Source organism: Suricata suricatta, chromosome 1, assembly GCF_006229205.1.
Source record: "Suricata suricatta isolate VVHF042 chromosome 1, meerkat_22Aug2017_6uvM2_HiC, whole genome shotgun sequence".
Taxonomy (NCBI): Eukaryota; Metazoa; Chordata; class Mammalia; order Carnivora; family Herpestidae; genus Suricata; species Suricata suricatta.
The window spans coordinates 107,127,203-107,152,369 of NC_043700.1; the positions used below are offsets into that span (position 1 = coordinate 107,127,203).

General features: G+C 36.6%; 1 protein-coding gene across 1 annotated transcript in view; it reads right to left on the reverse strand.

Annotated features, from left to right (window-relative positions):
- SEC24B (SEC24 homolog B, COPII coat complex component) overlaps window positions 1-25,167 on the reverse strand; it is a 97,608-nt gene that overhangs the window by 18,429 nt on the left and 54,012 nt on the right. The window contains exons 6-12 of the mRNA XM_029951340.1: window positions 23,966-24,046; window positions 19,709-19,932; window positions 12,772-12,956; window positions 9,490-9,592; window positions 6,244-6,370; window positions 5,445-5,554; window positions 3,621-3,733 (exon numbers count right to left, since the gene is read on the reverse strand). Of these exons, the coding sequence (XP_029807200.1) occupies window positions 3,621-3,733; window positions 5,445-5,554; window positions 6,244-6,370; window positions 9,490-9,592; window positions 12,772-12,956; window positions 19,709-19,932; window positions 23,966-24,046 (943 nt within the window). The remainder of the gene's footprint in view (window positions 1-3,620; window positions 3,734-5,444; window positions 5,555-6,243; window positions 6,371-9,489; window positions 9,593-12,771; window positions 12,957-19,708; window positions 19,933-23,965; window positions 24,047-25,167) is intronic.

Consider the following 25,167-nt stretch of genomic DNA (forward strand, 5'->3'; position numbering starts at 1 on the left):
TAACTAAAAATTTACTCTTATTTTCAGTTCCTATACTACAAAAAGAGTATACCTAGCTTACGGGCAGAATGACAAATGAGTACTTTCCACGAAAAGACAATGTAATTTAATCAGATTTTAAAGCAGAAATTTTTAAATAAAAATCACATTTAAGAACATCAAGACATTTTATCTATTATCAGTCCTTTAAAAGTTGTCTGCAAGAACTCAGTTTGCAAAAGTCAATGCCATGGCAAAAGAAGAATGACCGTTTCTTTGCCTGTCAGATTCTCCTAATTTATAAAATGGATGCCTCATCTTACCAAAGTATATTTTTCAGTACCATTATGTTAACTGCTGTTATAGAATTTATTATTTTAGCAATGCTTTTAAAATATTTTTGAATATCATAGGATGCAAGAAACATTCCTTATTATTAGGCATGACTGATTAGGCTAGTCAAAGGGTCTGCAAAAAAGGACACAAGTATTGCAGAAAACAGAATGCACCAAGTTATGTGGGTGTTTAGCTTACCAATACTGGTTAAGATTTATGATGTTTCTACAAACAATCCTTCACTCCTCTGAAGGAAGAGTGTTAGGGTTTCTATTCTCTGTTTAATCAAATATATATATATATACACATATGTTTTAAATAATTCTCCATTCCGAATTTTATCCTTTTGGTTTTACATACTCTATTTGACTCACGAACAGTCACTTACTGGACTGGCTCCTATTTCTAGGGTTATATCCCCACACATTTTCAGCAAGCTGACTCTTCAGTTTTAAAACCATTTCTTTGCAGTCTTCCATTGCTATTTACTGCTGAAGCTACACCTGAATTAATAAGTACTTGGGCCTAAAAACAGGGCATATGCTTCAATCAAGAATAAAAGTTAGAAGCAGTGGAAAGAGAAATCAAGAAACTGATCCCACTCACAATTGCATGAAAAACCATAAAATACCTAGGAGTAAACCTAACCAAGGATGTAAAAGACCTATATGATGAAAACTATAGAAAACTTATAAAAGAAACTGAAGAAGATCCAAGAAATGGAAAAACATTCCATGCTCATGGGATTGGAAGAATAAACATTGTGAAAATGTCATTACTACCCAATGCAATCCCCATCAAAATTGCACCAGCGTTCTTCTCAAAGCTAGAACAAGCTATCCTCAAATTCGTAGGGAACCACAAAAGACCCCAAATAGCCAAAGTAATATTGAAGAAGAAAACCAAAATATGAGGCATCACAATCCCAGACTTTAGCCTCTACTACAAAGCTGTCATCATCAAGACAGTATGGTATTGGCACAAAAACAGACACATAGACCAATGGAATAGAGACCCCAGAAGTGGGCCCACAAATGTATGGCCAATTAATTTTTGACAAAGCAAAAAAGAGTATCCAATGGAAAAAAGAATGCCTCTTTAGCAGGTGGTACTGGGAGAACTGGACAGCAACATGCAGAAGAATGAAACTAGACCACTTTCTTATACCATAGAGAAAAATAAACTCAAAATGGATGAAGGGCCTGAATGTGGGACAGGAAACCATCCAAACCCTCAAGGAGAAAGTAGGAAACAACCTCCTTGACTTCAACCACAGCAATTTCCTACTCGATACATTCCCAAAGGCAAGGGAAATGAAAGCAAAAATGAACTCTTGGGACCTCAACAAGATAAAAAGCTTCTGCACGGCAAAGGAAACAATCAAGAAAACTAATAGGCAGCCAGCGGAATGGGAAAAGATAGTTGCAAATGACATATCAGATAAAGGGCTAGTATCCAAACTCTACAAGGAACTTGCCAAACTCCACACCCGAAAAACAAATAACCCAGTGAGGAAATGGGTAGAAGACATAAACACAGACACTTCTCCAAAGAGGACATCCAGATGGCCTACAAGCACATGAAACGATGCTCAACATCACTCATCATCAGGGAAACACAAATCAAAACCACACTGAGATACCACCTCACACCAGTCAGAGTGGCTAAAATGAACAAATCAAGAGACTATGGATGCTGGCAAGGGTGTGGAGAGACGGGCGCCCTCCTACACTGCTGGTGGGAATGTAAACTGGTGCAGCCACTCTGGAAAACAGTGTGGAGGTTCCTCAAAAAACTATCCATAGAACTCCCCTATGAACCAGCAATAGCCCTGCTAAGGATTTACCCAAGAGATACTGAAATGCTGGTGCATAGGAGCACATGTGCCCCAATGTTCATAGCAGCACTGTCAACAACAGCCAAAACATGGAAAGAGCCTCAATGTCCATCACCTGATGAGTAGATCAAGAAGATGTGGTATATATACACAATGGAGTACTGCATGGCAATGAGAAAGAATGAAATATGGCCATTTGTAGCAACGTGGATGGACCTCGAGGGTGTCATGCTAAGCAAAATAACTCAGGTGGAGAAGGACAGATACCATATGTTTGCACTCATAGGTCTAACAGGAGAAAGGAGAAACCTAATGGAGGACCAGGGGTAGGGGAAGGGGGAAAGAGAGTTGGGGAGAGAGAGGGAGGCAAAACTTGAGAGACTATTGAATACTGAAAACGAACGGAGAGTTGAAGGGGAAGGCGGAGGGGGGAGAAGAGGTGGTGGTGATGGAGGAGGGCACTTATGGGGAAGAGCACTGGGTGTTGTATGGAAACCAATTTGACAATAAACTATTTAATAAAAAAAAGAATAAAAATTAGAAAACTTTTAAGTTTCTAAAAGAAACTAAAAGCAAATCATTTAATGTTTCTGGGTATTTTTATCTCAATGTTATCTACTAGTCATAGGCCCGGGTCAGTGACATGCAGACTACAGTGACAAGAGCTAGCACTAACAGAGCAAGGACTCTCAAATTAATATGGAAGATGGGAGAGAGCCTTTTGGAATCACCAAGAGTACTTCTGACACAGTATTTGTATATCACCACCCCTACTCCTCCCTACATGTCAAGAACCAATGCAGGTATGAGCCATTCTTACTAATATAACCTTAAGTCATATCTCCTATGGGTTTGGAGAGTAATAAAAAAGCAATGTACAAACTACTTTGTTTTCCAGAGATTTGGAAGGTTCATTTTTCACGCTAGCTGAGGGTCTCCTTCATGACCAATACTAGGCAGGAATTAGAGCCGATTTCCTATACTGTGTTTCTACCTGCATGATACAGCTCATGTCTCATGTGCCAAAATGAAGAGTTCAGTTTCCAGCTTCCTGAAATATTCAGCACAAAATTAATTCCTTCTTTCCCTTTATCTGGCTCATTTTCTCATTAGGGCATTTGAAACAATATAAAAAACTCCTTGCTCAGGCATAAATTACAGCTAGATTTCTCTCATTCAGATCCTTGATACCCTGATTAGTAGTACTCAGATCTGCCAAGTCCAAGAACAGTTAGATGAGATCTATATTCCATAGCAAGTATTAAACATTTACAATTTTATGATTTAGATACCAAGTCATAAATCATAATAATTGAAGTAGCAGGATCCTTGGTCTAAGATGAACAAGAAGTACTCTTGCACTGATAAATCAAACTGTAATAAAAACCCCATAAATTGCTAATAAACTTCACATTTATATATATTTGTACACACACAAACACATTATGAGTTAAAAAAAATTTCTTACTTGTCTAGATTTTCTAACAACGACTGGCACAAAATTGTCAAATATCCAGCTTCCACTGCATTATGGGATACATCTAAAACAAACAGGTAAACTGCAGGTTGAGGAGGACGAAGCTGAAAGGAATAAAAATAGTATAATTTACTTAGTCTTTTATTCTTTATATATCACTATTACTACTGGGTATTTACTGATGATAAAATAAAACACACAGATAGGATCAATGTTTTTAAAGATCTAATGTGCTAGTGAAAATTATATTCCTTTAACTTTTTTTCTTATAAAGTTGGTTGTGGATTAAGCACAATAAGGAGTTTTTACACAGTAATGTTAACTAGATAGGCTAAATGTCTTTCTGATAGCGTGTTGATTGAAATATCTTTCAAAGAAAAATTAAGCTTATTTACTATTTAACGCGAACCTCTAAATTCCTTCCCTACTCCAAAAAACATTGTTTTTTATATTTATTTTTTAAAACCTTACAGTTAATAGCACTAGTTGTTGGGCCCCCTGGTGGTGGCTAAATCACAAGTATTAAGTGCTAAATATAAAGAAAGTCTTGGCGATGGTATTCTAGTATGTTAAGTCATTATCTGGTAGAGATAGATACTGAAGCATTTATAGGTTAAATGATATGATGGTGGGATCAGCATTTAATAAACTTTAGGGTGGGTCAGGAGAGGGAGCGCTGGGGTGGACTGGCGATAGATGAAATATATTTAGCATAATGTTGCTAACTGTTGAAGCTTGGTGATTGATACGTAAAAAATGGCACACTATACTATTATTTCTTTTTTGAAGTATGCTTGAAAACTTACTATAGAAAGTTAAAAGAATATATTAAATCTTTTTTTTTCTTAATATGCCAACCAAAAATCATATGGCAAAAATTAAAGATTAACTTCTTGCTTCAGCACTTCAATTAGATTAAGATCCTAAGGAGCCAGAACAGAGTTGGGAATATAAGTTGTAAAGAAGGCAAGAAGGTCAGAGTAAAAGTGCCCAAGAGAAAGTTTACAACAGTGAACTGTTGTAGGGAAACAGACAAGGAAATAGTAGTTAAGTGGGCAGATGCTAAACTGGACACGAAGGACCATAAAAATTACAAAAATAAAGGAAGAGATGGGCCAAACAGCAGGAATTTAAACACATTAGCACACCCTGTTCAACTTTCCCCACCAGCAACACCGTACATTTTTGGAAACAACAAAGATTAGTCATGAGGATACCGAAGAAATGTACGTTATTATAAATACATTTAAAATGAATAGATGATAAAAGAGGAGAACTTAAGCCAATAATTGATTTATGTAAACAGAAAAGAAGAATGAGATGTTAAAGAGCTAGTATAATTAAAGAACAAGTAGAATTTTATGATGCACTGGAGGGAGTGAGGTCAGAATCCGTTTATCTTAGTCTCTGAACTGGGTAAACTAGTAAGATGGTGATTATTTTTAAGTGCCAGAAAACTGCAGTTTTTGGCAGCAAAAACATGAGTTTTTCTGTTTGAAGGTCTTAAATATTAAATGGTAAAAGGATATTTATATTCATTCCATGACAATATTCAAATCAAAATGACAACAAATTATAAATGTTAGTGCTAATCATAAAACATTACTCATGTTTCTTAGTGACATAACTCCATTCTTCTAGGACATCAAGTAACCTTTACAAAGTTTTCTATTTGTTAAGTATAAACTTTCAGTATTATTGTAAAAAACTTAATACTGGGGACAATTCTAAATTTTGCAAGAATTTACTTCACAGCAAATTATAAATGACCAATACAGTAATATCCTATGACTAATTTTTACACTGAGTAGTTACCATGTAATCTGAAGAAGCAATGAATTCCACAGTTGAATTCTGAACTTCCGGTCGTTTATGAGGCTCTCCATAAGATCGAGTTAGGGGGTTATACATAAACTCTTCAGGAACTAGGTAAGAAATGGAATTCCAGGACAAAGTAAAGTAAGTTTTGTAACTAAACAGGCATGTGCATACCAAGAAATAAACACCTTCATCATCAATATTTATGTCAAGTTTACAACAGTTCTGTGAACATCTAATGGTAAAAACACTCTTTAAAAAATGTATCAATGTAAGATAAACATAAAATAAACACTTGAAATCAAGTGAGGAAACCAGGACACATGTAACTGGTTTCTTAGGCCTGTGTCCGACTTATTGTATCACATGACATGGGGGAAAAAAATCAGACAGAAACACAATTTGAAAGCAATTATACTAACAGGAGCTAAGAAGTGACTCAATGGGATACCAGATAGATACACTCGTATGCACTTGTCCATACATACTCGCAAAAATCTATGCTTACTTAAATGGACCAAATGTACCAACTGAAGATAATCTTAGCTTCCTTAAATGGACAATTAGTCTACATGACCTTCACTGCTTGTTCTGTAAATATTTTTTTACTCGGCCTCATTGTCACTTTCCTCATTCTCAATCATCCCCTGGCCAACCAAGATGAAGTGTCCCTAATCTATATTAAAAGTGGCCTGAAAGTTTTTGAAGCAATGAGGAAAGAGACCAGATAATGACAAAAATGTCAAAATGTTTAAAATAATATTAAATACACTTATTTTAAGAATCTGAAACTCACCGTCATTAACTCTATAGCACAAATTGCATTTCCATCTACGTTGATCAATGAAGGATACAAAAGGGTTGATATATGTTCGACAAGATCGGCACCTCACAATGGTATTTGATGTTATCACTGGTAATTGCTAGGAAGTAAAATAAAGACGCTGTAGCAGAAAAAGCACCCCAGGGAAAAACGGAACGCAGACTGCTCTGCTCCACATACAGAACAGAAACCATAACTGTGTTTTGAAATTGATGGCTTTTAATAAAATCCAGTGATGTGCTGAGCAACACTAGCAGCTGTCAAGTTTTCTCCCTCTTCATCACAAACGGTGAGATAATACCAAAACAAAGTCAAACCAAATGTAATAAAAGTTACTGGCTCATAAGAAAAGCCTGGTTGGCCAAGACAATAACATAATTCAGAGTGCATCAGGTAGACTCCAAAAATATCAGTGAGAAAGAAAAATATACCACATAGTAATGTCATTTTCTTTGTTGCCTGATGGCACCTGATACTGGACCATCGGGCACTGCTCACTAGATAGCCACAAGAGTCCTGACGGGAACCAAGGCCACAAAAAACCAAACACAATGTGCTTTAAAAAAAAAAAAAAATACACGAAAGGCACCTGGGTGGCTTGGTAGGTTAAACATCCAACTTTGGCTCAGGTCATGATCTCATGGTTTGTGAGCCTGGGCCCTGTGTCAGGTGCTGTGTGGACAGCTCAGAGCCTGGAGCCTGGAGCCTGCTTCTGTCTCCCTCACTCTCTGCCCTCCCTCACTTGTGTGCTCTCGCATTCGCTCTCTCTCTCTCTCTCTGAAATAAAAACAATAACAAAAATTTTAAAAATATTTGAACAAAGTGTGTGTGTGACAGTTTTATTTATTTAAAAAAATTTTTTTTATGATGTTTTACTTATTTTTGATACAGAGACAAGACAGAACATGAGAGGGGGAGGGGCAGAGAGAGAAGGAGACACAGAACAGGAAGCAGGCTCCAGGCTCTGAGCTAGCTGTCAGCACAGAGCCTGACGTTGGGCTTGAACCCACGAACGTGAGATCTGACCTGAGCTGAAGTCGGAGGCTCAACCGACTGAGCCACCCAGGTGCCCCCAGTGTGTGACAGTTTTAGATGATGAAAGGCAGAAGTTCTACCTACTTTTGAATGAGTTATTTTTTAAGAGGGTGAGAACGTTTTGGTGTTAAACTTAACAAAAATAGAGACCACTGAAATGCTGGTAATTTTTTTTTAATGTTTTATTTGTTTTTGATACAGAGAGAGACAGAGCATGAGAGGGGGAAGGCAAAAAGAGAAGGAGACACAGAACCGGAAGCAGGCTCCAGGCTCTGAGCTAGCCTTCAGCACAGAGCACGACGCGGGGCTCAAACCCACGAATGTGAGATCTGACCTGAGCCGAAGTCGGAGGCTTAACCGACTGAGCCACCCAGGCGCCCCAATTTTAGTGATCCTTTTAAAAGTGTTGAGGGGGCAAAGATTACTAATTATGATATATAAAAATAAATTTATAGGGGCACCTGGGTGGCTCAGTCGGTTTAAGTGTCCAACTTTGGCTCAGGTCACGATCTCACGGTTTGTGAATTTGAGCCCTGCACTGAGCTCTGTGCTGACACTGTGGAACCAGCTTGGGATTCTCTCTCCCTCTCTCTGCCCTTCCACCACTTGCCCCTACTCTCTCTATCTCAAAATAAATTAAAAAAACTTAAAAAAAGTCAGCATAAAAAACATTTAAAAATAAATTTATAAATTTGTTTTGGACTCCTTTAAAAAAGGGGGGAAAGGAAAGAAAGGGCTTGGAAAGGGAACTTTAAGAACTTTGGAAAATATGAAAAAAAAAAACACTAGAAAAATCACATTATTATTCAATCTCCCTGAATTAATCCCTGATAACATTTTAGTATATTTCCTTCTGGCTCCCCCCCATCTATACATAAATATTTATATCTCTGTATTTAATTTCTTTAACATATGTAGTTTTTTATTACACAAGTAAAGACATTAATACTTAGGAAAAATCAGGAAGCACAATTAACTGAAAATGAGAAAACAAAGAATTACCCAGAATTCTATAGCCCAGAGGAAGCTACTGTTGCCAATTTAGGGTATACATTTCAAGAAAATATCATATATGGCATCTGTGTTTTGACAAAAATTCTCACCTATGTATATAATATAGGAAATTCACTATCTTGGTGTAGAGATAATGTCTGAAATAGTGTTACCGGTGATGACACAGCATTTACTGAGTGAATAAACTCAAGGGATCTATTACATATCATGATTATTTTCTACTCACTCTGTTCCTTTCTATTTTAGTGTCAAAGATAGTTCTATAAGGAAGCTTACTGACCTTTATATCCCCAGCATCTGGCAAAATAGGTGGTTAATAAACTTTTTTTTTTTTTTTTTGGATAAATGAGAGCAAAAGAAAACTCAGCAGCAATAGGGCAGAAAACCACAGCAGTAAAAAAAATGTGAAGGAGAAATACAACTTACAAAGTATAAATAAAATGTATCTGGATAAACTTTATTTCTGAAAGTTAGGATTTCAGTTTAAAGACAACACATTTGCATTAAATACCAGAAGTATATGTAAAAATCCAGCCAGCTAAGCATTAAACCAACAGGCTGTGGAAACATAAATAAGTAATATTCAATAGACCCGGAAGCATTTGGACTCATTATTACAAAGGTTATTTGTTCACTACAGTTAGGAACATCATACAGTTTTCCTAACTGGACCTCACTGTTGGTACAACCTTTATGTTTCATAAAGAACTCCCAAAGGTTATCTGCAATGACCTTTCCAATTTCCAAAGCTACACAATCTTTCGAAATCCAGATAAGACCTCATCACTGACAGAAAACCTCTGTTATCACATCCAGAGGGAATCACTTCCCATCCTGTACTCAGTTCCTCAGCACTTCACAGAATTTGGTTAGTTACAAGTATCAGTTATCCTGCACCATTGTTTATTTGTTTTTCCATCTTTGTCCCGTTAGAAATTTCATAGGAGCAAAGTCAATGACTTGGCTATCTCTGTATTTATCAGTGCTTAGGTAGAGCCCCTCCAAGAGCAGGTACTTAAAAAAAAGTCTGCTGAGTTGAATTTGATAAAAATGATTATTTCTTACTAAAAAAAAAAAGATGAAAAAATCTCCTAGAAAATATACAATCGAAACACCCTGCACACAAACACACATCAGTATCCACAAATGTTTTAAAATATGTCACTTTACCGTCAGGTCTCTGAAGGGATGTAACAGCAATCCTAAAGGAAGCTTAGCTTTATTCAGTAAAGCCTGGGTCTGTGGAATATTTGTCAAAGTACACCGAAACGAACTGCAAAAAACAGAGACAACATGGACCCTATTAACTATTAGAAAGCAAATATACTGAAGTAGATAGTTGTAGGTAACAACAGTCACGGGTACAGATGAAAATTATCTGGGAATGTTACAGACTAGAAAGATCCGTATTATTCTAAACAGGCATATATGCAATATATGTCAAAAGACCTAAATTAAGGACTCAACATTTTCATGGTGGAAAAGTACAACACATTGGGGAAAAGACATTATGACTAGATGTAGAACATGAATAGGAAGGAGGAGAAGACCCAAGTGAACAGGTAAACCCCTGCATCTTTAGTAATGCTATGCCTGCTTTCCTGCCCGTTTTCCACCAGCAGAAACTCTTACTATGAGACTCCTCAAAATTATCGCTTCTTCTAAAACCACCCATCCTTCTGGTAACAAGTGAGAAGAAATGCATGTCCTCCTCTGTGCTCTGAGATCAGTTTGTGCTTCTATGGTATTACTCTGCTTTGCTTTAGGGTTGTGTACCTTGTCTGTCCTTTCCACTTGAGATCACAGATCATTTTGTCCTGTGTGACCTCAGCACTATTCCTCTCTTAGAGAAAGTTCTTATAACTTACTAAGTTATGAGTCAAAGTCAGTAGATACAGAATCAATAAAGAAGCAATCAAAGAGATAAGAAGCAAGAAGTAGTGAACACCAGAAAAGGAATTTTAAGAAGAACAGCTGATAGTATGTAGAGATATCCAGGTTTGTACAGACTCCAGGCTGGTGGTGCTCCGTGAACGCAGTAAGGTGGTCCCTGCTTTGGGACTTCTGCAGCTTGGCACACTTGATTAGTTTTCACGCTTCATTCAGATCTCTAGTCAAATGTTAACTCCTTGAGAAAAACCTGTCCCGACTCCTCAATTAAAAACAGCCAACCTCTATCCTTACTATTTTCCTCACTTCACAGTAATATTCTGACATTGCATTATATACATGATCCGCAACTTATGACGGTTAGCTTAGATTTTTTGACTGTTCATGGTATGTCTTCCCTAATGGGATAAAGGCTGCATGAAATTAGGAACTCTATTTGCTTACTGCTTCATTCCTAGCACCTCGAAACAGTGCCTGGCCCTTAACTTGGAAGACATTTAGTTTAAAAAAAAAAAAAGGCATTTAGTAAATATTTACTGAATACATGAATTACTATTTTATGTGGTCACAATTATTATTCCTGTTTTTCAGCTGACAATACTAAAAATTTGAGAAGAAAACTGCACAGTCTTGGGGCACCTGGGTGGCTCAGTTGATTGAGCGTCCAACTTTGGCTCCAGTCATGATCTCACGGTTAGTGATTCTGAGCCCCACATCAGGCTCACTGCTGTCAGTGTGGAGCTCACTTTGGATCCTCTGTTCCTCCCTCTCTCTGCCCCTCTCCTACTTGCTCACTCTCAAAAATGAGTAAATATTTTTTAATAAAATGCAGAGCCTTATAGCAATTTATCAGTAGGACCATCGTTAAGAACCTCTGTCCAGCTCTAAAGTCTACACTCCTAATTACCCTGCATTGCTATTTTATAAGAGAGATTTTTAGAGCAAACCGGTAATTGAGTAGAAACACACACACCATCCCCTGGACCTGTGAATCTTCATACATATACACAGACCATGTTTACCTACTTAGCGGATGCCTAATATTCTATAATACAAGGCCAAAATCCACATACCTTGACCTGATAGTAACTGATAATCACAGGAATAGGCAGCTTTTTTTAATGTTTATTTATTTTTAAAAGAGAGAGTGTGTGAGTGAACAAGGGGCAGAGAGAGAGGGAGACACAGAATCTGTAGCAGGCTCCAGGCTCTGAGCCTGTTGTGGGACTCAAACTCATGAACCATGAGATCATGACCTGAGCTGAAGTTGCTCACTTAACTGCCTAAGCTGCCCAAGCGCCCAAACAGGCAGCTGTTTTTATCTTGGAATTAGTGATTATACATTTTTATGGTAATGATCTTGACACTGTCTTAGGCACTGATGGGGGATTGGTGGCAATGTGTGGGAGAAGAGGGGGAATCTTTGGAGCGGCTCTATTTTATTTCCTGTATTGGAATTCTCTGTAAGATTTTGGTTAAAAAAGAAGCTTATAGGGGCGCCTAGGTGGCTCAGTTGGTTGGGCAGCTGGCTTCAGCTCAGGTCATGATCTCAACATTCGTGGGTTCAAGCCCCGCATCAGGCTCTGTGCTGACAGCTAGCTCAGAGCCTGGAGCCTGCTTCAGATTCTGTGTCTCTTTCTCTTACACTCCCCCTGCTTGTACTTCTCTCAAAAATAAATTTAAAAAATTAAAAAAAAAGAAGCTTATAGTTTTTTAAAGAGCTAGAACACTGCTGCCTTAATAAAAGAAAGTACTGGTGGTAAAAAGGAACACTAATTCTAATGCAAGAAAGACAATGTTTTTCTATGAATCAGAGTTTACTTTATGAAGAGGAAAGATTTCAGGAGCAGAAAGATGTTTGCTAAAAAGCATCTGGATATAAAGAACTATCCTATTCATAGAAGAAAGAAGCACTGAAAGCAAACAAAAACAGAGAACTCTTAGTTTTGAAGGTACTGTGAGGTGAGTGACAGAGCTCATCAACCCAGAGGACACACCAGGCTTTGGCGGCCACCAGATGCAAACTGCCAGCTAAACTTCTCCATGAGGTGAGGAAATAAAGAAAATCGTAAGGCTGGGGATAATGGTCTTTTTGCATTCTATGCTAAGTGGGAAAAGAAAACTCAAAGAGAAACCATTTACCTAAACCTGTTCTTAGGATTATATAAGTGAAGTCTATGTCCTTTTCAAGCAAAGACTGAAGATTAAAGATTCCACCTTATTTTAAAAAACATCAGAACTTACTCCTGGTGAAAAGTAAGGAAAAAGAAATTTAAGAAAAATATCGCTAAATCTGGTTTCCTGAAGCCTTTCACTCAAGTAGAAATTTCCCTCACATTAGGGGACAGGGAATAGGACTGAATGGAGACAGAGACGGAGGCACAACCAGGACCTCACTGAATTTTACAACCAGAACTGCTATACAGACTAAAAGAGAAAAGTCCGCATCAACAAAACATCCAATCAAGGAATGAGTATCCTATCACTTTTACTAGTTTTGAAACTAGTTTTTGTTTCTGACAAAGTATATTACTTACTAAAGATCATAAAATAAATACTTACTCTGGGCTACAGTTTAATTTTTTGAGATCTGCATTCAAGTTAGGTACAGGAGCCCAAACAGGAGTCGTGGGTAGAATATTCCTCTCCTGAGTGAGGTTTATAGGTCTCAGACTTTCTGGTTGTGGAGAACTTTGAAGACTCAGTCCTCCCAGACTGGAGGACAGCTGGTTCATACCAGGATACTGCTGAAAATACAAAACAAAACAAAGAACAATAAAATCAAATTGAATACAATGTATTCTACTATTACAGAATTTTAACATACAGAGTAAGTAAGAAAATAAAAGAATTTACTAAACATTTAAAAAAGAGGTGGAGGACTACTTAGGTGGCTCAGCTGGTTAAATGTCTCACTCTTGATTTCGGCTCAGGTCATGATCTCACGGTTCGTTAAGTTTGAGCCCTGTGTCAGATTCTGCATGACATCGTGGAGCCTGCTTAGGGTTCTCTCTCCCTCTCTCTGCCCCTCCCTTGCTCATGCTTCTTACTCTCTCTTTCTCTCAAAACAAATAAACAAACATGTAAACCTGGCTTGGTAATAGACTGATTTAAAAGGGTAGCCCAATTTAAAGCATTCTTGAAAAACAACCTCAAAATACTGAAAAAATTTCAGTATTAGCACAGTTAAACTCCATAACAAAATACAGAAAGGCATAATGAACACATACATGCATATGTTTGCAAGGTTTTTCAATGATCAAGTTTTGGAATAATGAGTTGATGCCATAAAAATGTACAATACTGTTCAACGAGTTTTACTTTGTTCATTTTTTCTGTGTTACCCTTATTATATTTTTAGTATTATTATGCATTATGGCTTTCTATCGACTCAAACTGACTGACTGAATTACAGTCATTATTCATTTTGATGTTCAAACTACCTAACTTTTTACCAGTGAAAACAGATAGATTAGGGGTGCCTGGGTGGCTCAGTCAGTTAAGTGTCCGACTTTGGCTCAGGTCATAATCTCACAGTTTGTTGAGTTCGAGCCTTGTGTCGAGCTCTGTGCTGACAGCTTGGAGCCTGGATGGAGCCTGCTTCGAATTCTGTGTTTCCTCTCTGGCCTTCCCCACCTGTGCTCTGTCTCTCAAAAATAAATAAATGTAAAAATAATTTTAAATGATAAATTATTGAATACATGATAGTGAACTTAGAGCTAACTATTTCTGGCGGTGAGAAGGGGAGATGAGATTTGTTGTCTACAGTATGAGCCAAAATAAAACCTTAAATAGATCAAAAATGCAAAATTGAAATCACCAAAGAACTAAAAAATTTATAGCTGGAATATTTCCTAACCTGAAGGTTGAAAAAGATCTTTTAAAGGACAAAAACAAAAGTTAAAACCAAAATCATAATAGGACGATATAAAATTTATACATTCCTTCAATGTCAAAAAACACCATTAAAACTAAATACAAATGTCAAGCTGGAGGGGAAAATTACAATATATATTAGACAAAAATTATTATACTTATTACAGATAGCTTTTACAAAAACCAGAGGACATAAATAATGGCGAAAGAATATGAACTAGAATTTCAGTAAAGAAACATAAATGACTAATAGTTATAAAAATATCTTTGCTTATAAAAAATAATTCTTGGTGGACTTAGTAATATAGAAGAATGGGCAGGCATATACACTTTTACTGCCTGCTGGATATCTCCACTTAAATCACTATCAGGCATTTTAACTTAACATGGCCAACTCAATTCTCACTCCTAGACCTGTTTGTCTCTCTTCAAAGTAAAACCACCACCCTCTACCCAGCTGCTGTGCCAAACACCTGACAGTTATCCTTGCTGTCTTCCTTTCTTTCATTTACCACAACCAATGAGTCCACTTTTATCCATCCACTTTTCATTACCTCTACTGATATCACCTTTGAACAAAGCACGCTCCTACATTTCTGGCAAAGCTTCCGTTTGTCTCCGTTTCCATTTCTGTCTTTTCAAATACTCCCTTCCCTAATCTGTTCTTCACACAGTAGTCAAAATGATTCTCTAAACAATGTAAATCAAATATCGCTTCTTCATATAAAATCTCCAATGTCTCCCCTTTGCACTTGGGATAGGTCCTTCCCTAGCTCTCTGATCTCATTCCTATTGCTCACTTTAGAGTTCCAGCCATACGGAGACCTTTAGTCTTGCACCACATCACAGCTGCTCCTGTCTTAAGAAGTCTTACGTTCCCTCAGGCTGAAATGCTCTACCCCCAGGTTTTTCCGTACCTGGTTTTTCTTGTCATCCAAATGGTAACTAAAACACAATTTCTATACTGAGGGATTTCCTGATTATCTACTCTATATCCCCAACCTTAGCAATTTCTTCACTTGTCTTAACTTCACAGCACTTGTTAACTATTTGAGATTATCTCATTAATTTACTGATTTACTTATTTCCTGTCCCATTGAACCTGCCCTCCCAACAAACTTCTGAGAGCAAGAACTTTGTTTTGTTCACTTAGCTTCCTCTTGTATCCTCAGTGCCTAAAGTACTGCTATCACACAGTAGGAACTCAGTAAATTTTTACTGAATGCTTTGATTCAGTAATTTCACCTGAAGAAATTTTACCTAAGAAAATGAGACAGATGCATTAAAGTGTGTGTGCCACGTGTATATTAAATATTGATTTTGACAATTATGCCCAACAATGGCAGATTGGTTGATTATAAAGTATTATGCAGCTATCAGAGGAAGGATATATAAAAAGGTTTTGTCTTTTGCTATTAAAAGAACAAACAATTTCTTAAATAATATCGCTACTCATCAGCTTTTGTTTAAACAAGCCATTAGATGTCCAGATTCTTTACTAGCTTTTCCACCAAAATGCATAGCAAGAAACTTAGAAGGACAGACTCCAAGCATTACTGTTTATATCTTGATGGTGAGAATACTGCTTGGTATTTATTTTCCTCTTTTTGCTTATCTGCACTTTTCTACAATTGATCATGTCTTTTTTTTTTTTTTTTTTTTTTTTTTTGCTGGGGGGAGGTTTAAAAAAGCACATATACATTATTTACAACAGCCAAGATATAGAGGCAGTCCAAGTGTCCATTGATGCTAAGTGAAATAAGTCATTCAGAGAAAGACAAATACCACACGATTTCATTCATATGTGGAATTTAAGAAACAAAACAAATGAGCAAAGGGGGTGAAATAAGAGAGAAAGGCAAACCTAACTATAGAGAAAAAAACTGATGGTTTCTAGAGAGGATGAGGGTGGGGGGGATGCATGGAATAGGTTATGGGGATTAAGGAATGTACTTGTGGGGATTAAAACAGAAACTTAAAAAAAGATAAAAAATAAAAAGGCTTTGATGAAAAAAAGCACTACATAACATTACACCTGGTTTTTCATATATTCACTAAAATAATTTTCTAATTTCTATTTGCAAACATCAGCTTTTTTCCATTTTTCAGGGTTGAACAACAGATTTATTTCTTCCTCAAAGGCCAACCGCTCCTTCCCATTTCTTATTAAGGGTCATCTCAAATTAATAAATGCAAAAAAAGCCCTTAAAAGTTCAGATCCCTAGCACTACGTACAACATTTAAAGGTGTTTCAATTTCATTATAAAAGGTTGTTTAAAGCCAAAGTTAAGATATTCTTATCCTAACTAGGACTTTAAAAATAAATGGCTTCTTTTAAAATTAGCTTTTAATGTTAATCTTAAATTAAAATATATCTTTGTTTAGTAGATAGGTAAGAATATAAATGTATGTGCTAACTGTGCATTTAATCGTTATTGTTAATCGCCCCAGAAACACTAGTGTCCAAAAACCTATTTTAAATTCATATTAAACAGAATTAAATTGCTGCTTTGTATTCTTCCTTAGATAACATACATCAAATCTGACTTTGGTTTTCTTCTGTGCAAGTCCCTACCAGTTAAAGAGAGAGGAAAAAATGCTGAATTCTGAACTGCAGAGACTTGTATTCTCACAACTAAGCCTGGTCTTAGATGATTTCACTTACCTGCATCTCAATTTCCTCACTTAAATAATGAAAGGAAGGTAACTACCTTAAAAAAGTCAAAATTCCAAGCGTTGACAAGGATGTGCACTACTGGAGCTCTCACACACTGCTAACGGGAGGTACAGATTGGAACATCTGCTTTGGAAAACTGGCATTAACTGCTGACATATGGATACTCCATGGCCCAGCAATTCCACTCCTAGATACATACATTTGTGTAAAAGACATGGACAGAAGTATTCACAACAGCACTGTTCATGATACCCCAAACTGGAAATTTACCCTAATGCCCATCAACAACAGAATAAACAACCAAGTAGTTCACAAAATGGAGTACTATACAACAAGTAGAATGAGTGAACAATGAGAACCAACACAAAGAAAGCATAACGTTCAGCCAAAGAGCTACAGCACGAGTATACACAGTTATGATTCCACTTATATAAAGTATACAAATAGGCAAAACTAATATATGATATTAGAGGTCAAGACAGTTGCCAACTCTTGCTTGAGGGTAGGTGGCTAGAAACGGCATGAGAAAAGACTCTGGCTGTTGGTTACATGTGTTCAATTTGTTGAAATGTATCAAACTGTATGATGCTGATTTATATACCTGCACAGAAATATAATATACATTACAGTTCAATAAAAAGTAGTAAAAAATGAAAGGCAGAAATGAATGAGGTCTACAGCTTTGGCTTCATGAGGCTCATTTTCCCCATAATTTAATAATCCAAGTTACTTTTTATTTTTTATTAAAAATGTTTGTTTATTTTTGAAAGACAGCGTGTGCGTGCATGTGGGAGAGGGGCATAAAGGGAGACAGAATCCCAAGCAGGCTCTGAACTGTCAGTGCAAAGCCTGATGCAGAGCTTGACACAGGGATCCCACAAACTGTGAGATTGTGACCTGAGCCAAAATCAAGAGTCAGATGCCCAAGTGACTGAGTCACAAGTTTTTAGTCTGCCTCTGTCCCCTCCATTCAAACTCCTGTGATCCTCGAACTAAAGCTAGAGTATAAAAATGATTGTGATCACAGAACAAAGTTTTTTTAAAAACCTAGTATAAGAAATATTTATTTGTATTGTAAGGATAATCTCTTAACTTCCAAAATAACCTCTGAAATAAAATGGGGAAAGAACAATACGGTCTATTCTCTATGTCAAGGGTCAGCAAACTATTCCTGTAGAGGGTCAGGTAGTAAATATTTTAAAAGTTGAAGACACACATGTCTCTTTTGCAACTATTCAACTCTACCACTGTGGTGCAAAGCTGCCATAGATAATACATAAAAGGATGATTGTGGCTATATTCCAATAAAAGTTTATTTGCAGAAATGGGCAGCAGGCCAGATTTGGTCAAAGAACATTTTCCTTTGTCACTGTGAAATACCACTACGATTTTTCCTCCCCTTGTGCCTAAAACTTCCTCTAAGAACTAGATCCTTTCTTTGAACTTGGTTTTCATCTCATTAAAATGTAGAAATACATTATATTATGACCCCCAAAAGCAATTTGTCTACAGCAGAAGAGTCAGAAAATGATTTAAAAAGTGTTTCATCTGGACCAATAAAGTCATTAAAGAAACTAACAGAATGGAAAGCAGAAAAGTGTGTACCAACTAACCATATTTCTTCAGTGCCTCTCCCAGTTTCTTTATTCCTTTTGTGCCTTAATTCTAGAAGATTTAATTCCAGAAACATGATTTTCCTATTTCCTCTAAGCAGGCTCCATGCTCGACACAGAGCCAACACACGGGGCTCGATGCCATGACCTTGGGATCATGAGTTGAATGCTCAACTGACAGAGCCACCCAGGTGCCCCTCCCTCTAATTTTTATACTTAGCAGACCATAAGATGAAATTTCTATAAGGTTAGTCTATAATTATATAATTTTATTATAACTTATAATTAATGCTTTTGCCATTTTGGTTGTTACTTTATATTTTACTTTCTTAATAAATATAAATGTAAGATACTTATTATTCTGTATTATTAAATTGATATGGTATTTAAGAGGTGTCTCCAAAGAAAGGTCATATCAGAATGGGTCACAGCAATACTTAATAATAAACATAACTATTGATCAGCATTTATGTATATGGAGGCTGGCCCCAATTTCAGTTATATGTCATGTTATAAAGATTTTTTTAATGTTTATTTATTTTTGAGATAGAGACAGAGTGTGAGCATGGGAAGGGCAGAGAGCGAGGGAGACACAGAATCCAAATCTGAAGCAGGCTCCTGGCTCTGAGATGTCGGCAGAGAGCCCAACGTAGGGCTTGAACCCATGAACTGTGAGATCATGACTAGAGCCGAATACTTAACTGACTGGGCCACCCAGGCACCCCAAGATTTCTTTAAGAGTTGGAATCAAAATCCAAACCACATTTATACCATGTCACTTTCTTGAGGAAAAAAACAGCTTAGTAATATAGAATTTTTAAAAACTGAACACTTAGTTTATCATAAAATCAATGCCAGTACATTGCAAAACTCTAAAATTAAAAGCAAAATGAAGGCCAGAAAAATCATAACTAATAACCCGATCCAGATTTAACACCTTTAAAATTTTGGTATTTATATTTCCTTTCATCTTGAAGTACACACAAACACATACAAAACTAGAACCACATTCTATGTATATTTGATCCAGGCTTATCCGTATATGCACCTATGATCCATCTAAATCACCAGATATCTGTCAGAATCGATAAGTTTCACAATTTTAGAATTGCAATGTCTTTTTTTTTTTAATGTTTGTTTATTGAGAGACAGACAGACAGAAAGAGAATGGTAGAAAGAGAATGTGAAGCAGGTTCTGAGCTGTCAGTACAGAATCCATCGTGAAGCTTGATCCCACAAACTATGAGATCACGACCTGTGCTGAAATCAAGAGTCGGATGCTTAACTAACTGAGCACCCAGGCGCCCCAGAAATGCAATGTCTTTATACATACTTGAGCATACTGCTGGAATCCAGAATATACTGGGCTACTGGGCGGTACTCCGGAATTAAGTGGTGCAGTAGCATTCTGATACCCAGGCTGAAGAGCTGGATAACCATACCCAAATGGCTTAGCTATTTTTGAAGCTTGAGGAGCAGTAGGAGCTGAAGCTGAAGCAGGGTCGGGTTCAGGAGCAGGATCTGGAGCAGGACTGCTTGCTGATGAAGAAAGCATATCTAACAAAGGGAAAAACATGGTGTTAACACTGAAAATCTGGATTCTATAAAGACTTTTGATTCCTGGGCAAGATATCGTCTTTAGTATTTCCATTTTTAAATTTAAAAAAAGTTTTTAAAAATGTTTTTATTTGTTTTTGAGACACACACACACGGATTCCAAAGCATACTCCAGGCTCTGAGCTACCAGCAGAGAGCCTGATGTGGAGCTTGAACTTGTGAACCGTGGGATCATGACTGGAAGCAAAGTCAGACACGAACTGAGTCACACAGGTGTCCTAGACTTTTTAAACTTTTTATTTTGAAAAACTGCAAACATCCACAGAAATAGAACAGAATTATGAACGCTATATACCTCTTCACTCAGTTTTACTAGTTATCAGTGGTTTGCTAATCTTATTTCATGTGTTCCTATCCCTTTTTTTTTTTGCATTCATTAGAGAAGGGTTTTTAAAATTAGTTTCAGGTAAATGATGCTCAACATCACTCATCATCAGGGAAATAGAAATCAAAGCCACACTGAGATACCACCTCACACCAATCAGAGTGGGTAAAATAAACAAATCAGGAAACTACAGATGATGGTGAGGATGTGGAGAAATAAGAACCTTCTTGGACTGTTGGTGGGAATGTAAACTGGTGCAGCTGCTCTGGAAAACAGTGTGGGGGTTCCTCAAAAACTTTACAATAGTTACAAACACGGGTGGGGGAGGGCAAACCATAAGAGACTCTTAAATACTGAGAACAAACTGACGGCTGATGGGAGGATGGGAAAGGGGGGAAAGTGGGTGATGGACATGGAGGGGGGCACTTGTTGGGATGAGCACTGGGTGTTGTATATAAGCCAATTTGACAATAAATTAGATTTTAAAAATTAAATAAATAAATTAGTTTTAGGTATACAATAGAGTGATTACACCCCCCCCCTTTTTTTTTACAGAAGTGTTTAGAAGAAAATCCTGTATTTCCTATCATTTTACTAATACTTCAGTTGGTACTTCGAGCAGATATGACCTTCATATTTATACAAATATAAAATACAGTATATGTCATATAAAATATATAAGTATACTATAATATAAATACATATATGATATAATTATTTTTACTTTTATTCTCTCAGCAGGAATTGGGGCTAAGAAGCAGAAAAAAGCAAAACAGGGGCACCTGAGTGGCTCAGTCAGTTAAGCGTCCCATTTTGGCTCAGGTCATGATATCACGGTTCATGGGTTCGAGCTCTGCTTCAGGCTCTGTGCTGAGAGCTATCTCTGAGCCTGGAGCCTATCTTCGGATTCTGTGTCTCCCTCCCTCTCTGACCCTATCCTGCTCACGCTCGCTCGCTCTCTCTCTCTCTATCAAAAATAAATAAAACATTTAAAAAAAATAAAAAAGAACAAAACAATAAAAAAGGTATCAACCACTCTTTTCTCTAACTTATCTTTTATCTGACCCTGCCGTTATTTAAAAAGGCCATGGAAAGGATAACTGTTTCCATAATCCCTTAGAAGTTTGTATTATTTGCAGAACCAAACTGTAAAAGTATGAAAGACAATGTATAGAATAATGTTCAGCTCCTAAAGCAATGTCTGGTATATAATATATGCCAAATAAAATTTAATGAATAAATGTTCTTCCTTTATTTGATTTAAACAAAAACTAAAATTTGATTAAAACTGAGAAAAAAACTGCAGAAAACTTAAACACAAAACAAGAAACCATAAAATTACTCTCCTACACATACCACTATTAACATGTTGCTATGTGGTTAGTTTTTAAGTCAAATCTACATAGTATATATGAATTTTACTTTTTCATGCCAAAATTAAATTCTTCACCAGCGACCAGACTCTGAAAAAAAAAATGCTCTTAAAAACATGTGACTTAATATTTATTCTTTAGAGATTCTTGAAGACTCTTATCTTTCTATTGACAGTATCTATTGGCTTTCATTTTGAAGATATATTCCTAGACATTTTTTTAAATGTTTTATTTATTTTTGATACAGAGAGAAACAGAGCATGAGGAGGAAGGGCAGAGAGAGAAGGAGACACAGAACCAGAAGCAGGCTCCAGGCTCTGAGCTGTCAGCAGAGTGATACGGGGCTCGAACCCACGAATGTGAGATCTGATGTGAGCCAAAGTCAGAGGCTTAACCGACTGAGCCACCCAGACATCCCTCCTAGACGTTTTTCTATCATCTTGTGCTAATGAGGCAAGGGCTGGCTTACTGGCTTTCTGGTAACCTCCCAGATTGCTTACTAGGATAAGAGCATTTGTGTATTGTCATATCCTGCTTACCCCTCCTCACAGGGAAAAGAGGTAGGAAGGTCTCTTAACATGGTAACTGTCATCAGCCTAAGAAATAAAAAACTGGAGTCATAAACGTGGAGGTCTGAAACTTCTCCCCTCCTTTAGGAAAGGGACAACATACATTTCTATAGTCCTAGATCTATCCTAGTACCTAACACATAGTATTTTCAATTCATTTTATCTCACTGCTAAAAATATTCACATCTTTAATTTTGGTGCAGTATAATAAACAGCTAGAAAACTTGCCCCCAAGTTCACCCACTTAGTGTCAAAGCAGAGTTCATAATGAGATTAAAATTGGTTCATAAAAGGGATGCCTGGGTGGCTCAGTCAGTTAAGTGTCCAATGCTTGATTTGGGCTCAAGTTATGGTCTCATGGTTTGTGGGATCAAGCCCTGAGTCAGGCTCTGTGCTGACAGCAGGGAGCCTGCTTGGGATTCTGTCTCACCTTTTCTCTCTGCCTTTTCCACCACTTGCTCACTCTCTTTCTCAAAACAAACATTAAAATTAAAAAAAATTTTTGATGAAATGAATATAGACAAAGCAAGGTCAAATTCCAAGGCCATGACCTTTTAACTACATGTGGTATTTCATACCAGGGTAATCTTTTTAGGTTAATTTGAAATCTTACCATGAAATATAATATAGTTATTCATCTTTTAAAAGTTTTCCTTAATTAACAACTTAAAGAAAATTCCAGTATGGTTAATATACAATGTTAGTTTCAAGTATATAATACAGTGATTCCACATGTAGTATTCACCTTATAGTGAGCCAATTTACTCTTCTAAAATATTTTGATAATAGCGATTGTTTCTGGAATGGTCCATAATTTCTTACACACGTGTGCATGCCTAGAGAAAAAAATCCTTCCCCAGACTAGGTAGCTTACTGGAGTATTCTTGAAATACTAAAAGGGAACTCTATATTAAGGTGAGAAGAGGAAAGTTTTCTACCAATTTGTAGGATAGTGATAGCAAGATAGTATGTTAAGTCCAGCATACTCCAACTTAAACTAAGCTCCATCCTGGATTATTACCAAAGTGGTAAGAAGTAAAGAAAAGAGCAAAATTACTTGTTCTGTTAGTCCTAACATTTAAGTCATTAGAAAAAGTGAAAGAGAGAAATCAGATTAAGAGTCAGACAGTAAAGGAATTTCACAATACAAGATATTATGATGAAATGACTAGTAATTATTAAAACCTAAGTTTGAATTTTTAAAAAAAACTATCCACCTCTCCTATTCCTTTGTAATGACCAAAGTTATTTCCAGATATGGTTAAAAGTAATGCCTCCAAAATCTAGCCCCAAGTGGTTAATCTATTTACCTGGTGGAGGCAGCCAGGAGCCACAGGGGGAGTAAAGAGTCAAAGACTATTTATATTCAGAGGCTAGTTGGAAGGAATTCAAGGACCTAAGCATGAGAACAGAAATACAAAATTTACTTAAGAAGTTATTAGCATAAAAAAAAAGAGGAAAAAGATAAAGAGCATGACAACAAAAATAAAATAATAAATTTCCTTAGGACTCCCAGAAACAACATTTATAGTTGTTATAGGACCATTAAAACTAGTAAATTAAGGCTGAGAAGTACGAGAAAATGTCCCTTTTTTTTTGTTACAAATAGAGCCCGCTAAATATGCATAATACACGTTGATGTGTGGAAAAAAACTGGTGGGCAGGGATTTTTCAGGTAAGCATCAGATGCGCACAAAACACATTACCTGGGTAGCTGCCTCCTTCCAGGGCATCGTAACTGTTGGGCACTGGAGAAGCACTGCTTGTGGTAGAAGAGCTGTCCACCCCTGAGAGGAAACCAAAACATCTGCTGAGTTTAACGCGACAACGTACCTGAGAGCAGCCTTTGGCAATTTTGAAGAAGACGTTTGGCTGAACTAGGAAAATTCCTGAGTCTAGTAAAAACTGAAAGTGACTGATGTTTAATGACATTTAAAAATCATGTATAAATGTATTTTAACAGGAGAGGGAAGAATATGGAGCTGACAAGTGGAACAAAATTTAATCAAACACATGTAAAGGTACCTTAGAGAAGAACATGTATCAAACTTTTAAAAGTAGTCAACCACCAAAAAAATGTTAGATTGATAGAAAGGTTATAACACCTCCAAGCTTGCATCTACCAAATCTCAAGATATTAAGTACATTTTAACAGTATTAGGATACTTTAAGATAACTAAATTTTAACGCCTTTATAAGGCAGCACAGCTGTAGCGAGCCTCTTAAAAGAAGTCTATGGCTTGGTTGTTACCTAGCATGCTACCAAGCATTTCTATGCCTTAGTTTATATATCTCCAGATTGCAGAATAAATGGTACTTGCCATAGTTAATAAGGCATTATAAATGAAAGGCATTCTAATAAATAAAGTATCAGACTATAAGAGTTTTTGTTATGTTTGCTGATTAAAAGTCTGTAAGATTAACAGGAATCATCAGTGGCAATTTATGATGAGATTTAGTGATAGGTCATGTGGATATACAATGTATTTCATTCATCCACTCAATAAATATTCTGAGAGCCTACAGTTATCATAGGTCGATATGTAAGAGTATATACTGATGAATCAAATTGAAAATTCACACGGTTCCTCTCTTGCATTAGAGAGCTTGGGCTCTTTCACTATAAGACAAATATCTGGTATAGAGGTGATCCCTAGCTCTTGCCACCAATATTAAAATGAGGGTTTAAACTGCATTAAAATGAGGGTTAGTTTCCAACTGTGATATAAAAAGAACAGGTATGCATAATTATCTTTCACTGAATAATTTTGGGTATCATGAGAATTAGGTATACTGACTCAGGGCATAATGGCTAAATCTTTTTCCTTAGAAATATTTTATTATCAGCATAAAACATGATTTTCAGGCAAAAGATTGCTGTTGGTTAGACTCTGTTCTTTACTTACTA